This window comes from Aquila chrysaetos, chromosome 9 (genome assembly GCF_900496995.4).
Source record: "Aquila chrysaetos chrysaetos chromosome 9, bAquChr1.4, whole genome shotgun sequence".
Taxonomy (NCBI): Eukaryota; Metazoa; Chordata; class Aves; order Accipitriformes; family Accipitridae; genus Aquila; species Aquila chrysaetos.
This window is the reverse complement of record NC_044012.1, coordinates 9,631,126-9,649,313: the sequence shown is the minus strand read 5'-3', so window position 1 is coordinate 9,649,313 and position 18,188 is coordinate 9,631,126. Positions and strand designations below refer to the sequence as shown.

General features: G+C 36.4%; 1 protein-coding gene across 6 annotated transcripts in view; it reads left to right on the top strand.

Annotated features, from left to right (window-relative positions):
- The window catches only part of CDH11 (cadherin 11), an 84,603-nt gene extending 66,990 nt beyond the window's left edge, over nucleotides 1–17,613 (top strand). For all 6 annotated transcript variants that reach the window (XM_030025810.2, XM_030025815.2, XM_030025809.2 and 3 more), the window contains 7 exons: nucleotides 2,914–3,101; nucleotides 4,602–4,855; nucleotides 5,843–5,979; nucleotides 6,178–6,299; nucleotides 7,110–7,227; nucleotides 13,455–13,706; nucleotides 14,712–17,613. In XM_030025810.2, coding sequence (XP_029881670.1) covers nucleotides 2,914–3,101; nucleotides 4,602–4,855; nucleotides 5,843–5,979; nucleotides 6,178–6,299; nucleotides 7,110–7,227; nucleotides 13,455–13,706; nucleotides 14,712–15,208 — 1,568 coding nt within the window. In that variant the 3' untranslated portion in view covers nucleotides 15,209–17,613. The remainder of the gene's footprint in view (nucleotides 1–2,913; nucleotides 3,102–4,601; nucleotides 4,856–5,842; nucleotides 5,980–6,177; nucleotides 6,300–7,109; nucleotides 7,228–13,454; nucleotides 13,707–14,711) is intronic.
- The last annotated feature ends 575 nt before the right edge of the window (nucleotides 17,614–18,188 follow it).

Below are 18,188 nucleotides of genomic sequence, written 5' to 3'. Positions count from 1 at the left end.
TAAATCCAAAACATAGCACTATACCAGCTACTAGAAAGAAAATTAACTCTATCCCAGCCAAAACCAGGACAAACATATAGAGCTTTAGTATCTGAATTATTTGCTTTGTGTTCCAGTGAGACCTTTTGAGGTCAAGATTAGATTACAAAGTTTCCTAACCTTACACGTCATTTTTTAAACTACTGGACCATGTTATATTAGAAATATACCTATGATACGATCAGGGAGACATAGTCTGAACTTCTCTGTTAATGGAGAAGGAAGCCCCATTTCTTGAGGACTGTCTTGTGTGTTAAACCAAATCTGTCAAAAATACCTGCAAATGTACCTGCCCTGCAGCAGTGCTGGGATAAGCTGGTTTACCTCCTTTCCCATTTTCATAGTTATAGTGTGGGTGTAAAAGACACTTTAAAAAAGCAAGCGGTGTTTACTCCTCTGCTCAGACCACAAGAACTTTAAGAAATCATTGCAGCGTGAATAGGAAGAGGTTAAAACAAAAATCCCTGCATGTATTGTGTAGGAACAGATTCTTCTGTGTTGGGAGAGTTGCAGTATGCAGTAGGCACATAACGTGTATGCAGCAGAAAGCTCTCCAGGTAGATTTAGTGTTTGAAAGAAGTCTCCAAGTGGCCTCATGTCATGCCTTTCAGTACTCCATGTTCATAGCTGTTTGCAACATGGTTATGATAGTCATTTTCAATGAACAAACCCACTTTGTTTTTTGATGAAGATGGACAACGGAAAGGAGATCTACTTTATGTTCTTACAGCTGTATATCTCAGACTTGAAGTGTCTTGCTATTCTTGGCCCTTGATGAAGGTGTTGCACAATCTGTTAACAGCTCCTGATTATGCCCTTGCAGGTCTTTGACAGACCTTCGAGTGAATGAGCATCATTTTTTATTTCACATAGCCTTTCATTTTAAGGGTTGGTGCCTCATCCTTTACTTCTGTAAACGCTCTCTGTGAATGGCGAATGTCCATAAAGATAAAAGTTAAGACTGGATACTCCTCAAGATTATATTTACCATGGCAATACAGACTAAATTTAGTACGATTACATTTTTAAATTGGCAGTTGAAGGGTATTGCTGGTGGTCAAATAAAGTCATTTTTTTATACCTGTGCTATTTATTTTTCAGATATAAAATTAATCAGGGCTGACATTAACAGATTCAGTCTTCACAGTTGGGTGGAAGTACATTAATGGACCCACACATCTGTTCTGCGTCTCATCTCTGCAAGGGGTTGGATTTTTTTTGGAGTGCAGTATACACACCATCCCAGCCCACCCTGTTTCTCCTCTGAGCAACCGTTATGACACTGATATGTCCTGGACATAACCATCTCTCTAACAGGTCTTCCAATGTTGCTGCTTCCTGCACCCTCATGCAAGAGCTTAAATTACACAGCCAGTCCCTAAATGTAAAAATCTATGTCAGCCTTTTCTACCATTCTAATAGGAAAGTATTAAACCCTAAAGATGTCAGGCTTTAAATACCTCACAAACATACCTTTTCACTCCAAATCATAACCTAGGACCCCAGTATATGTATTTTCTTGAGTAACTCCGTCAAATGATGGATTTTTCTCTACAAATTCAAGCCACTTTACTGACCGTTTTGGGAGAATATTTAAAATTATCAGAAACACCAAGGAGCACTTACTCTACTTAATCATTCACCCTCGACTTAAAACCTTAATTTGGAATGCTTTGTAGCTCAAACCCAGGATTTGACCTGTTTATATAAATATCCAAGTGATTGATTTTTTATTCTTCTTTTCCTTTTTTTTTTTTTGTTCATTGCTCAAACCGTTTATGAGTTATGTGCTTAAATTTGGGGTTCTTTGTGACTGGAGTTAATGACCTATTTCGATGACATGTGCCAATTGTTTTTATGGGTAATGAGCCAAGTCCCTGCCTGGTGTAAGTCTCTTGATGTCCTGATGTTCCTAGGGTGCTCGGGTAGCAATAAAGAGCAATTATGGAGGGTGGGGTAAATTAGATTATTTTATTTTCTCATGCTTCCCCCCCCCCCCCCAATTTATTAATGCTAATGAAGTGGCAGAAAATGCTGACATAGATTTGTACATTTAGGATCAGCTTATGTTATCTGAACTCTGGAGCAGGTTGGGAAGGTCCTGGAATCAGTGCTGCCTAAAAGACAACTGCTGGAGAGAGATTTATCCAGGAACAGTATTGGTCTCCTCTGGTGTCCCTGAATATGGAAGGAAAAACCTGTATGGCAGCACGTCTGTGGGATGTTTGGGGATGGTTTTCCTATTGGAGTTTGATGAGGGAAAGCCATTTTTTGTTTGGTATGGGTTCCCATACAAATTGGTATGTATTCTCTGTTGTGTTAAATTTTAATACTCATTGCTATTATATGTTCACACTCCAAATTAGAGCCACAGAAAGCAGCAGATTTATTCTTTAGCCAGCACAGCAGAGAGGTCTTATCCAATTCGTTGTATACAATTTGTGGCTCCTGAATGAATGGGCAGAAATGCTTCTGGACTCTACAGAGTTGAAGGTCATACCATGAGTGATATGAAAGAGAATTTTTCTTCCATTTTTGTAATAACTTTTTTGATATGAATGCTAACCTTGATGTCACAACAATTTCTGCATTCTGAATGCTTGGTTGTATTTTTAACCCCACCCTGAATAGAATGATACACAGATGTTGTATAAAACATTAGTGAGGAGGTAATGTTACATAGATCAGCAATGTGGTTTAAGATTTCACAGATGACTTGCTTCTCAGAGCTCTTTATAACATAACATTCCTTCGGGGGATTTGAAAACGTAAAAAATTACTGCGTTTATTTGGAACTTACAAGTTAAATGAGTAAATATACAACTGGAGAGCAGACTGCATACTTAAGGCAAGTGCCTTTTTTTCTTCCACTAGGTGTGTACCAGATGTCAGTGTCGGAAGCAGCTGTCCCAGGAGAGGAAGTAGGAAGAGTGAAGGCCAAAGATCCAGACATTGGGGAAAATGGCTTAGTAGCTTACAGCATCATTGATGGAGATGGCATGGATATGTTTGAAATTACAACAGATTATGAGACTCAGGAAGGTGTTGTAAAGCTCAAGAAGGTGAGTAATACCCACTAACGTGTAGTATTCTTTGTTGCTGACAGAATATTTGGTAATAATGGATTACCGCCTAAGCTAAAATATCAGTAAATGTGTGTTTCTAAAGCTGTGATTAACTCTTAATATTCCATTTCCCCATTAGCTGAATTGGAATGGAAGAAAATAACCAAGAAGAGTTACATAAATACTGTACAGTGGATTAATTGCACAAACTAAATGAATTCATAATAAAAAGTCACGGTAAAATACAATGCCATCAGCTTCATTGTTAATGAAGTTTTGCCTAGTGCTGATAAGTAGCAGACATTCACTGTTGCTTTATGTTCAGTCTGAATAGCCTCATGCCCTATAGTTTGAATTCTTCAGCTGTGCATTGTCCACAATATTGTTCTGAAGGAGCCACAGGCTATGCAAAAAGCAGCAAAAATACTGAGGTGATTTCATATACAATCCAACAGTGTGATCTTTAAAAGTGTTATTGAAATGAATTTTAAATTACAAATTGTAATCATAAATTTTATTCATTATTTAAGCATTATTATTTTGCCCTTTGTATCTCTATAGCTATTCATCTGTCTTGGAGATAATCAAAACTCAAAGGAGAAGGCCTGGGCAACTTAACTTCAAAGTTAGCCCTGCCCTGCACATTGGGGCAGTCTCTCAGGAAGAGACCCAAAGGTCTCCTCTAGTCAAAACTATGCTGTGGTTCAGTTACTGTAGCTGTTCTAGAGGTGGGAGTGTATTTTTTGTGTATTTTAAAACGTGGGTGAACTGTCACACCATTCAGTCTATGGTGTTAACATACTTTGTGAATTGTGGTTGGCACCTGCGTGATCATTTTGAGGCTACCAATACTGCAACACTGCAGCCATTTCATGTCAATGACAATGCAGGTATGCTGTGACTTTAATCAGACTCCCAAAGGGACTTACCTCATGGGGCATTGTCTCACCTCCCCTTAGTAAAGTGCTATGAGATCTATGGATGGAAAGAACTACAGAAATGAAAGCACTGCAAAGCATCTTTGTATTTCCCCTACTACTTAAATAATTTAACTTCTCTGTGTCCTATCTCATTGTGCACCCATTAGCAATTCAAGCCACATCCATATCTCTAAAGGAAAGCTTGCCAGCTTGGGATCGACCAAGCCTGGCATTCCATGGGAACCCCTTTCCTATCCATCACTCTTTCGTGCTACCTGGAAGGCTGCATGAAGAAAAGGTTAATTTTCCTAGTAAAGGTGCTCTCCTGAGTGATACAGCAAGCAAAGAGCAAGACAAGGACTCTGTCGTGATATTTTGAGTGCCTTCCTATGCTGCTCCGTACATAGAATGTAGCTCCTTCCATTTGAGTCTTTATGTTTTTAAATACACACATTTCAGTCCAAGCTTGTTGACAGATGCTCACATTTGTTTTATGTCATTGAATACTAGGGGACTGCTTAGTGCTTTTACACTCTAGTTTTCCTAACTGTGGAATGCACTCTCTTGTTTCTCGCAGCGCTTAGATTTTGAAACCAAAAAGTCCTACAGTCTGAAGGTAGAGGCAGCCAATGTACATATTGATCCTAAGTTCATCAGCAATGGGCCATTCAAGGACACAGTAACAGTGAAGATATCAGTGGAAGATGCTGATGAGCCACCTGTGTTTTTAAAGCCAAGTTATATTTTTGAAGTACAAGAAAATGCAGCATCTGGTACTGTGGTTGGAAAAGTACATGCCAAAGACCCTGATGCTGCAAACAGTGCTATAAGGTATGCTTCATTAGAGCATGCTGTTTCTTTCTAAGCATTAGCTTTTAGAATTGTTATGCAAGTTTTGCAAGCACAGTAATATTCTAAATTCACCCAGAATATTAATAACTTTAACCATACAGCATTGTTTTTATGTCTTGTTCCATAAGCTACTAGTTTTTCAAAGCCTGTAACGCTAAGAAAGCATACCATAGCTATGTCTAACTAAAATATACTTAAGGACATCTGTGTTAGACTCTGTTCTAAATTATATCTTCTATAAAATAGCCTATGCTGTTATCACATCATGGTTTTTTTCAAAAGATAGAAGTCTATGCAGTAGATTAGAGATTATGTTGGGTTATTGTTGAGCGTTAATTGCTAATGACAAGCACATACACACACCTACTTTCTGCAGTTACATTGGGTAGTCTTCTGTTCATTTATTTTTGTTTGTCATGTTCTAATTGTAAATTGGATTATGAAACTCTGTTTTGTGGCTATAGTTAACATTTCAAAGAACTGCAAGGTAAAGATACGAAAACCGGAGCTGTGTAAAGCTGTACAAATGTGTAGATAATGGATAATATTTAATAATCTGATATGATCAATTAACATTCTGAGTAATCCGAATATCAGAAGACTTAAAAGATCTTAATGACTAGTATGAAACAGAAGAAAACATAAATATCACATTAGATATTTTTATCATGTTTCATAAGAGAGGAAAATAAAGAAAATTTGGGGGCTTTAATATAGAGACTTCAAAGAACAAAAATTTTTACTTACTACAAACACTCTGATGTAATATTTTTTCTAAATGTAGAAACCAACCAGATGAATCTCTTTTAAAAGAACACATATCATCCCTTTGACAATGATATTAAGGGTAACAATAAGTGTACTACTTACAATTATTTAAAAATAATAAAGATTTAGAACAAGTTTGGATACATGAAACTACTAAGTCCTCCTTTTATCTAATTACTGACTTTCAATCTTCTTTAGATATTCAATTGATCGTCACACTGACCTTGAAAGATATTTTATTATTAATGCAGAAGATGGCAATATCAAGACAATAAAAGCTTTGGATAGGGAAGAAATTGCTTGGCATAATATCTCTGTCTTTGCAGTTGAAGTCCGTAAGTATTTCACTGAGGTATTTTATAATCAGTGGTATAAATTCTGTAGTCTTCTCATTGTCTCAATTTGATAGGCTGCAATAAATCCCAATAGAAATACTTTAGCCTATTTCATTTTTACCTGGATACAGCTGGGATTTTGTTTGTTTTGAGGGTTTTTCCTGCTTCTGTTTGATTTGGTTTTGCTTACTCCCATAGACAAACAACACCAGGAAGCCAAAGTTCCAGTTGCAATTAAGGTCGTTGATGTCAATGACAATGCTCCAAAATTCGCAGCAGCCTATGAAGCATTTGTCTGCGAGAATGCTCGAAGCAATCAGGTATGCCTGTGCCCACCATCTTCCCTGCGCATGAATTTCTTTCTGCAGGGTGTTAGCCCAGTTTTGTGTTGGCAACTCAAATGAGTGGTAGTAAACGAATGTTTATTTTGAAATTTGGGCCAAAATGCCTAGAGCACACAGAAAGGCGATATCCTGTGTTTTTATTTTGAACTGCTATCAGCAGTTATAGATACAGTGCTTTCGTGCATTGAATATGGCTGGTGTTGACTGGGTATCCGCCATCACATGGGCAGCGAAGCTGGTTGGGAGCAGCTTTCCCAGTTGTGAGCCTGTTCTGGATATTACAGAAATACTCAGCATCTTATGGGAAGAATCACAGTACAGTGCTTGTGGAGTTTAGCCTACAGATTTATCCCTGAACAATCTGTGAGGAAGAGGGGTTAGTATCATACAGAAATACGGCTCTACACATTATCTGCACTTTTGCAGTTAGTGTAGCAGTTTGAAAAGGACGTTGTGCTTAACTTCCTCTGAGCTGCCGAATTTTCTGCAGAATTTTATTTAGTCTATTAAGTCATCATTAGCACATATTTGTATATAAGAATGTATATAGAGATATATACTTTTACATCTATAATTCTGTGTTGGTTAAATGTAATAGCAAATAAAGATAGCCTGTTCTAGTTTCGAGTCTGCTCTGTGTTTATAATTGCATACGTTTGTTGAGGTGTTTGGGAGGTTTCTGCTATTTCAGAATTCTTTGTATTCAAGAGATTTCTCAGAATGCTGTCTATATGTGATGTATCGAGAGAAGGAGCTGTTTGTTTACAGACTACTTTTCTTTTACAGCAATTTATTACAATTAGTGCTGATGACAAGGATGACTCGGCCAATGGACCAAGATTTATCTTCAGTTTACCACCTGAAATTATTCATAATCCAAATTTTACACTCAGAGACAACAGAGGTTTGTGTAAAGATTTCCTCTATACTAGAGTCCAAAGAAATGACAAAGTAAAACTAATGGCCAACATAATGTCATGCAACAGCATTTTCATTAACTTTGACAGAGTGTCTGTTTTCCAGAGATTTAGAGGAGGAAGGCAGAAAAAAATGTAGCTTAAATACAAGGATGTTCTTGGAATAATGTAATACTTGTTAACTCACTTTCATTTTCTTGAATACGTATTTTAAATTACATAATAATATCCTACATGAAAAATCCACTGCCATTTTGTCTCCCAGGAAGAGGGTAAGAAACATTGACAAAAACATTCACTAAATGTAATTGGCAGATGTCCTTGATTCAGAGAAAACTTACTTGCTAAGCTAAAATTAGCTGAGGCAGGATAAATCGTTAGGTTGCTTGTATTTGTTCACCTTACTCCACTTGCTAATTTTTTCTGAATTATGGATCACAAGAGACATAGACTAGTTTCCTAATGGAATAAAATCACTGTCACACTAACCTTTTGTAGGAAATACAAATATTGATTTCTGTTGTGAAACATACCCAGATTGGGTGTATCTCAGGATATGGGTATCCTGATCCCTTTGCCAATTTTCTGTTCATGAAATATAGTATAGCCTTACTTTCACATTGATGTTAAGATGTAAGAAATCTGTAGGCAAAAAAAAAAAAACAAACCAGGCATAGGTGAGCATCAAAACTTATTTGATCATCTAGCATAATAGCATCGGTGAACCTAACTTGCCAGCCGTTGAGGAAGCCAGAGTGGGGTAAACAGAAAAAAGACAGTTTCAGCCATTATACATATTTTTTTTCTATTTATTTAACAATAGTCAATATAATATTCTCATTCAATGTTAATTTGCTATTTTCCTGTACAGGAAAAAACTGCTTCAGCTTCTAAGAAATTGGTTTTCATTAGCAAGGTTTAATGTTTGAAGGAAATGTGAACTGTTTTCTGGAAAGTAGAACTCAGTTGAACTGGTTTAAATAATGAATCCAAATGATTTCTTCTAGATTGCCAGAAGTACAAAAAGCAGCATAATCCAGATACGTGATTTCAGTAAAAACATTTTTCTCTCAAGTATTATGTTGTGGCATGATTTATATCTCTATCAACATCTGAAGTGAGGGTAATTATCATCAGAGTTCCCAAACAAAATTTCTGTTATTCTTGAAGGATCAAAGTAATACTGTTGCCTAGTGCTTGACACTTGTACATACATAAGCAATTCATAAAGGATCCAGTGGAGGGGTTATATTTATTCTCTTTAAAGTAGTAAAACACAATATTTGAAAAATTGATGAATGTATTTTTAGAGGGAAGTAAATAAAAACGTATTCTTTGCTTGAGACCCTGAGGCCAAGTTTCTCTTTAAAAGATACTTTATGGTCACCGTATTAAACTGAAAATGGATTAGATTTTATAATCTAACAGAAGCAGCATAGGTTAGAATTGAGATGCTCTGATACAGCTGCAGGCAAATGGTATTATGGTTCCTGACTCCAGCCAATTCCACTAATCCTTCATTTTCATATGCAGCAAATTCATTCTTCTTTTTAATGACAAAATTAACCCAGATAAAAATGTTTTGTAATTGAAATGATGATGTCAGTTGAACGCAGTGAACCTCACAATACTGCAAAAGGTTATTTCAACAAGACAGTATTTAAGGATTGAATCTTCCTGTATAATTTCATGTTTGGGAACTGAATAGTGCAATGAAATCCATCCATTTCCATCCTGTCTTTCCCTCATTTTTGTAAAATCATCAGTGCAGTGATGTTGTTAATTTAACTATTTCTGTGGGGGTTTTTTAAGTAAGTTATGGTAGAGAGCAAAGTAAAAAAGTTAAAATTCTAGGTACTTCCATATAAAAAAACTTCTCAGAGAGAGCGTGTTACCATTTGCAAGTCAAATAATTTACACAATCATTTAAAGTTGTTGGGGTTTTTTTCAGTTGTAAATCCGCGTAATCTATATACCATGCCACCGCTTTCAGAGGGAACTGCTAGTTTCAAAGAAAAATGGCTTTATTAACTGTGGAGGAGAGTTAATGAAAACTCCAATGTTTGGGTCTATTACAGAACTTTAAAGTGAATACAGTCCTATAATTATCATTTAATAGAGTTTCTTTCTACCAACTCCTAAAAGTAATCACATACTGCAGTAATCCAAAAAACATAATCACATTCTACATCCTATTAATAGCCTACTGTGTTACCAAGTTTTTCAGCTGAGACTATCTTCCATAGAAAACATGAGATAATGGCTTATCACATGCTGTGATAAAACACTGAATTACTTTTGCGCTGTTTACTTACATTATATCACGTAAATAAACAGTACTATGTTTGCTCAGGCTCTGTTCAATTTTACTCCTATTGAAGTCAAAGCTTCAAAAGAGCGGTAGAGTCTCACGGCACTTCACAGCAGAGAGATGGATTTTTCGCAAACGGATTTCCTGCTTTTAATCCTGCTCTGTCCTAAACCGAAATGCCCTTTACTTGCGCTCGCTCACCTCGTGTGGAGGCCTCACACGTAGCCAATGTTGCTGGAAGGATTGCAACCACCTTGTTTTACCATGCTGCACAAGGATGAATTACCCCACAATGGCAAAAGCGAGGTGTAGTAATGTTCTCAAATACACAAGATAGTGCTTTACAAAGACTGAGATTAAATTTGTGAGTCTGATAAAATCACTGACTAAAATCCACTTTTTTAATAGAAACATGTCCTCTGGCTCTCAATTTCAGACCTTTTAATCAAGACATTTTGAAACATATGAACAATAAAGTTACGGGATTTTGCCTTGATTATCCAGAGCAATTGCCACTGCCTGGTAATGATTTTAGACATTTGGATCTCTGAAATTGTTTAGGTTTCTTGCTGAAGCAGCACTCGCATTCTGATATAGGTGATAATGTTCATGCTGCAGTCAGCTTCTTTAATCTAGAAGCCTCCTTACACAATATATAGGTTAACAACCAGCCAAAAGCTAAGCTACATTTGCCTGTATGCAGAAGAAAAATTGGAAAACCATCAATAAGATCACCAGAGAAAAAGATGAAAACCAAAGGTCAGGAAGATCACTATAAAGATGACCATAAAGTAATACAATTTTAACTTCTAATTGTGAAGACTTCATGGAGAGTATAGGTAATCTTCACTTACAACACTTTTGGATATTGGATATCCCAGACAATAATAGCTGGAAAAATGAGAGCGTGTGTATTTTTCTGGATGGTGTTGAGATGGCTATTTTCTTCCTTGTCTTGTGTTAACCCCCATTGTGTTCGTTAAGACTGTCAGTCAGGTAGCTCCCATATGTGTTAAGTAATAGTTTTAAGCTGGTATTGACATTTAACTTCTGTTTCTTGGCTTAAAAAATGCCATTATACCTGGATTATAGTTATACTCCTGGGACTGGAAAATAATGAAAAAGCAAGGATGATAATATTAGCTAGGATTATATGTTATCTTTTATCTAGGTAAAAGAGGTTTTTTTCCTCTTATGGATATTATGTTTCTTCTAAATGCGAGAAGTGAACATAAACAGAAAAAAAGTTTTAAAAATGACCTTTTAGGGCTGATACATGGTAGTCCTTTTTAAACTTTAGCCAGGCATGTTGATTGGATTTTTTTTTTTTTTAAAATTATATTAAACTGGAAATCACTTCAAGTTAAACCAGATAAATCAACCATTGGATCAAATTCAGCCTTAGTGTAATCTAATTGACTGCAGTGGAATTGGCCTGTCTGTATAGTAACTGAATAATTTCACGTCCTTTTCTTATTTTGAGTTAGGAGTACTATTTAAGCTGCCAAAATTCAAGTGAAATACAATAATATATAATATAATATAACATAATATAATACAATATAATATAATACAATATAATAAAAATGTGTAGCCAACAGACTAAATATACTAATATATGATATTGCCTGTGTTTCCTTCCTTCCATATTGCCTTTGCAGCCTCTAGGCAGTTGTAGCTCAGCCCACTATTAATGTTCATATTTTTTGCTACAAGAGTAATCTGTCCTATTGTGATTTTTCATTTAATAGAGCAGATCTTTCTTCTCATATTGAGAAAATGAATGATTAAATGCATTTTAGAGAACCCTGTGGAATAGTTTTATTCTATATCAATATATATTAGTTCAGGTATTAGTTGATGGGTTAATAGATATTAGATGTTACATTTCTATTTATACCAAATTGTTACAAGCCCATTAATTTAAAGTCCTAAAATAAGACTCCTGTCACACACTGATATCACTGAGGTCCTTTAAAAAATTGTGCTACAGAGCCTCGCATTTGTTGGGCAAATGTTGCCTGTAAAGCTTTAAGAGGTTAGAAAGTCTCTGGAAAGAGATGAAGGGCACCTCCAAAAACCACAAGTAATATATAATCAGATCCTTATCAGCTTCCCTGTCCCTAGCCAATATGACCATCATGTAAAGGAGAAGTTAACAAGCTGATTACTATCCAGATGTTATTTTTGTGAGACTTCAGTATCAGAAAGACTCCACTTCTGTCATGCTGAGGTAACCACACTGGGCATCAGGTGTGGTGGGCCTGGCAGGAGAGGTGTAGATATGGGGAGATGAACTAATTTGGCATGTAGCAAACAGATCCTATCTAGGACGCTCCTAAAAAAATTTCATCCTTTCTGGTGTGATCTTCAGAAGCTACTGGTGGGAGACTCAGATAAGCAGGGCCCTAGTGCAAACATCCTTCTCATCTCATAAATTGACCTGTGTCCACCAAATTTGTGGACAGTTTCAGACCTCGTCCTACATCGGGGGCACTGCCTGCCAGAGTGGTTAATATAAGGCAAGAATACTTCTCTTTCAGTATAATTTATTCACAAACTTTCATGGAAATAGCAGTGATTAGATCATTAAGAGAGGTTTTATGATTTGCATTATTAAATTCTGGAATTTATGCTGACTCTTCAACAGGAAAATGATTAATCTTCTGCAGTACCCTGAGGCAATAGTAAAATGGGTACCGGTGGAGGTGAATAGCCCTCCCTTAGTAGATAAAAGAACCATTCTTTTCTTTTTTTTTTTCCTTTCCGTTATATAGCGAAAAATAAAGAACATGGCAAAACAGAAAAGGTTATGTGAATAAGTCCTCATCCTAAACTAGTTTTTGAAGGTCTGAAAACCACGGATATGATTGTTTAATTTTATTTACTTCAGCGTGTTTGCAATTTTATAAACTTTGGTTCGGTCTGAGAACTGAGAAACAAGGAGCACAATAAAGAAATGCTGTTCGTGTTTCCTAGCCTTTGTCTGGCATGGCTTGGAGCAGGAAGCACTGGCCGTCTCACCCCAGCGTTTCATGTCACGCACTTCCCTTTCAAATGCTTTTGCCCCGCAAAGTGTGAAGGACTATCCAAAATGACTTTCTGTGCTGAGGTGGCAGCTTGGTTTCCATCCCCTGCACCAGGAAGCCCACGGCAGGCAACCACTCCGTGAGAACTGGAAAGAGTGTTGGAGCAATGCGTTAACTCTTCCTCGCAGCCACGTAATTCAAAATGTGCCCAGGCGTACTGTGCACGTATGATCAAGCCTTCTGAATTCTGGCTTTGGGAGTCTGGATGAAAAGCAGGTTCTGATAAAATACTGCTCACTTTGGTGTTTCTCACTGAAAGGTCAATGCCGAGGCTCAAATCTGCTAATAGCAAATGTTGGCTTTCATTTTGCTGGGAGTGTCATTAACACAGGCCATTTTGGTACACATTTCTGCCATCCATTCCTGTAGGTCTGACACCAAGAACAACAAATAAATCAGGGAGATTTCTTTTGTACTCTTCCACTGAAGGCTTTAATTCTGGAAAGAGACTAGAATCAACTCAAACAGCAGCACCAAGGTCCAGTCATTCTGGTAGTTGATGAAGTACTGTGAGTTTCCCAGAAAGTTAGTGAGGTCCTAAAAGGAGGTACTAACAGAGATTTTTTGCGTTCTTGTGTTACCCTCATCACCCTAAAATAATTAAAATTGAGTGTGGTGCTGTATGAATGAAACACAATACTGTAATTGCTCTTGGGTTATTAGGAAGGTGATACTTTGTACCGGTTTATTGTACAAATAACGCTAAGGCATCTGAAAATTCAGAGCCATTGTAGCAAGATATGTTTTTTCAATCTTTACTAAGAGGATGACTTTGTGGAAAAAATAATGATGACTATCTCTCCTCTTTAAACAGATAACACAGCAAGCGTTCTTGTTAGACGTGAAGGATTTAGTCGCCAAAAGCAAGATTTATACCTTCTCCCTATTGTAATAAGTGATGGTGGACTTCCCCCTATGAGCAGCACCAACACCCTCACCATTCGGGTCTGCGGCTGCGACAGCAATGGCTCCTTGCTCTCCTGTAATGCCGAAGCCTACATCCTCAATGCTGGATTAAGCACCGGAGCTTTAATTGCCATTCTTGCTTGCATTGTGATTTTGTTAGGTAAAAAAGTTCTTGACTTATTACTCTTCTATACTTGTTTGTGTTAAAAAATTAACCTTGCCTTCAGCTCCAAGATGGGTAAATGAATCTTAATTTCTTAGCTTTTATTTTTATAGGAGGTACTAACCTGCCTGGCTGAAATCCAATATATGATAACTGCAATAGCAAACACCAATGAATTTGTCTAGGTGTGCTCAGAGAATGTCCTTTTGTGGCCTAATATCAGTTAATCAGGGACACTGTTTAAAGGAGGTCATGACATACTAGTTTTAAGTTTTGTGATCTTCCCTGGATGACAAGTTCCTTATTGAGGTCAGCCAGGATTAATGGCTCCTGCCAGCTATTTCCCTCTAACTCCTCTTGTGTTGAAGACAAATGAATGGCTCAGAAGACCTGCTTTTAAGAAAGTGCTGTAAAGCATTTCCTGACGATTTGAAAATATTTATACAAAATGTTTTAATTTGCCCATAGTAATTTATAGTCTTTCTTTGCTTGTGTATTTTAAAGTTATTTTATAGAAAGTTGCAGTGAGAAGGAACACAACAACAGAGGCATGTGTCTTGAGGTGTTACCTAAGAAAAATTCTATTTTCATGGAAATGAAACATGGAATTAGAGTTAAGCTTTGGGCATACAGGAGAGAGTAAAGATTCATCTTTGTTTTGTTGCAGATATACATGTAATTGGACTGCTCAAAGGCAGTGTCACAGTGTCCGTGCAGCACTGGGGGCCCGCAAATGCTTTTCTTGAATTAGTCTTGCAGTAATGAGCAATTAGTAAGAGCAATGGCATTCAGCCCAAACAGAAAACCTCAAATCAGTACGTTCAATTCTGTGTACAAACATCAACGCTTTTACTTAGCTAGGTATGCTAAAATTGCAGACGTTAGCAAAAATACATGATGAACTGCAGCACAAAAGCTGAGGTTTCAGTGAATGCAATAATCTATTTATAAAGCAGCTACTGTTTGAGAGTACAGTCTAACTTGCTTTTTTTTTTCCTATAGTCATCGTAGTGTTGTTTGTAACACTGAAACGGCAGAAAAAAGAACCTCTGATTGTTTTTGAAGAAGAAGATGTCCGAGAGAACATTATTACTTACGATGATGAAGGTGGAGGAGAGGAAGATACTGAAGCTTTTGACATAGCTACTTTGCAGAACCCTGATGGCATCAATGGATTTATTCCTCGTAAAGACATAAAACCTGAGTATCAGTATATGCCAAGACCAGGGCTTCGGCCAGCTCCTAATAGCGTGGATGTTGATGATTTCATCAACACAAGAATACAAGAGGCTGATAATGATCCAACTGCTCCTCCTTACGACTCTATTCAGATCTATGGCTATGAAGGAAGAGGCTCAGTGGCTGGTTCACTTAGCTCATTAGAGTCAGCGACAACAGATTCTGATTTGGACTACGACTATCTACAAAATTGGGGACCTCGATTTAAGAAACTTGCAGACTTGTATGGCTCCAAAGACACTTTTGATGATGATTCTTAACAATAAAGTTTAAGATTTGGCCTTAAGAACTGTGTCCGATGTTCTGAAGAATCCAGAAGAAATGTAAGCAGGTATTTTTTTAAAAATCAAGAAAAATCTCATTTAAACATTTAAGTTTGACAGAGAGGATTCCTTTGATTAAAAAAAGGACATAAAAGTGGTAAATACTGTGAAGTACCTTTTCCTACAAAAGGCAAATACAGAAGTTGGCTGCCAACTTCACTAAAGGAAAAAACCCACTTAAGAAATACAAAATATTTAAATGAAGGAAAATGCTAAAAGTGAACCTACAAATAAGGGAAATCTTTTATGTATTATGAACATCTAAATCTTTTATGTCAAAGAAGCTTCCACAAATTAGAAAAGATAACAGTTCTGAGCTGTAATTTCGCCTTAAACTATGGACACTCTATATGGTAGTGCATTTTTAAACTTGAAATATATAATATTCAGCCAGCTTAAACCCATATGATGTATGTACAGTACAATGTACAATTATTATGTCTCTTGAGCATCAAACTTGTTACTGCTGATTCTTGTAAATCTTTTTGCTTATACTTTCATCTTGAACTAATACGTGCCAGATATAAAAACTCTGTCTTGTTGCAGTGGGAGGCGCCCTATTTCTATGTCATTTTTAATGTATCTATTTGTACAATTTTAAAATTCTTATTTTAGTATACATACAAATATCAGTATTCTGACATGTAAGAAATGTTACAGCATCACACTTATATTTTATGAACATTGTACTGTTGCTTTAATATGTGCTTCAATATAAGAAGCAGACTTTGAAATAAACTGATTCTTTTTTAATTCTTGTTCTGGTTATTAAGCATATAAGGAAAAACATAGTGTTTCTAATGTCCCATTTATAGTTCTGACTAATTTACTACAATTGTGACCTTTTAATAGCCTTATTTATTATGTGTTTGTAGTTGGTTTGTTGCCTTGTTAAGTGATTATTTAAAAATCAAGTACATTTTACAAATGTTTTTTAGATTAAAAAAATGTAATGTCTGGTGAACATTTTGTACCCTCTCTATCTACGGCTTGTGGCTGCTCCCAGAACACAGTAATAATCTTCATATAATACTACTGTGTTTTCTGGATTAAATTAAGTGTAATACTTTTCAATATTTCCCATGTAATATGCATTTATCTTATATCTTAGGAATTCCAGAGGTTTCAGAAATGACTTAGTGGACAGGAGTACTCTGTACTTACAATTTGCTCCGGGCTTGTGAATTTCCCTATCTGTGTTAAGCTTCTGCGGGTTCTAGAGACTTAAATCTGACCCAGTTTAGCTATAAGTTCCCTAAAGACTGTTCTACCTGACAATTACCTTACCTGAGTAGTAATTAAGATTCTGGCACTTACTTTTTTTTTTCTTTTGATTTTTTTTTTCGTTTACTGCAGTAGAATAGCATTGTCTACTGATAGGAAGACATTTTAATTTGTGATGACAGAAATACAGAGTGCTTTCAGAGTTGTTCTTTGTAATGTATGTTTTTAATCGAAAAATGATCTATAACTTTTTTTATATTAGTTCAGAATGAGCAAGGGATTGGAATATGTTCTGCGCATCAACATTTTCAGCATCTGTGTAAAGCTGTACTTCTGCTAAATTTAATATAGTTTGCTGTTTAGGGTCAGAGATCAGCAGCTGCAATATGGGAAGAGGCAATAAATAGAAATGATACACATTTTTCTACCGTTCATTTTACAGACCCTGTCCTTCATTTGCAGTCAGGTACCAAACTGCTTGATCCGAGAGGAAATCTGATTTGTTGGTGTATTGCTTTTCTGAAGACCCCCATATATGTAGTTAGATTAAAATTTAACTCGTTAAAATTATGAATGATGTTTCAGATCTATATTTGTAACATATTCACTTGTCCCATTATATCCCTATGTTTTATAAGGCAGAGTTTGCCAAATCAGCAGATTTGCTCTACAGTGTTTATTGTAATATTTCACTTTATTATAGCTGTATGCATTCTATATAATTCTATAGTTTATTATTAACTCGGTTCAAATTTCTTTGGTTGTTGATTTTTCTCTGTTTATAATCCAAAGAATATTTTGCTAGATTTGCACATTTCTCCATTATAAATTTAAATAAACATTTAAAAATGAAACGAGTATCAATTTACAAATTAACAAATTGAAATAAAGTAAAAAAAATTCATTTGTAGGACTCCATTCTCATTGATGCTATCTGGGTTTATTTCACTTTTGAGCAAGTTTTAGAATTAATAACTGCATTTTCTACATTTTTATGTTTAATTTTTAAGAAGGACATTGTCAACTACATTTTTTAATAGTTTTAAATGCTTTGAGTTTTAGTCTCTATTGTTTGTAGCACTCTCGTAGATGCTTGGAAATAAATTTTCTTTCCCTGCTGTTTTTGTCCTTTTTCATTTGATTATTTTTCCCCTTCCCAGCGAATATGCGATTATCATAGTGCTTTATTAAGTTAGTCTTGCTAATCTCAGCCAACACTACCTCTGAAATGCTGGGAATTATACTCATTACGTATCACCTGCAGCACCCCAAATGAACAGCATGTTTTGGCACAACAACAGGACATTTATTCGTGTTAAACTTCACAGCAGTGGTCACTGGAGGCTCAGGCTTATAATCTGAGAGTGTAAAATCCACCCCAGTGCAGCAGTACTGGGTTAGTCCCCAAGACAAATCAGAGAAGACCGTGGGCTGGGGTTGTAGTTTGTCGCAGTGCTCCCAAGGATCTGAGCGACCCGCAAAGGGATTTACTCGCACGAGTTTAGCGTAGTCTCTCTCTGTTCCCGACCGGGCTGAGGGAAGGACTGAGCCTCACATCCATGGATGGCAACTGAAAGGTTTATTATAACTTCGGTGGGTTTGAAGACAAACCCTCATTAAAAGGAGCATCACCGCAACTGAGCCAGGTAAGGTAAGGGACAGTAGCAAGTGCAGAGGATGTTTTGGCCTCTCT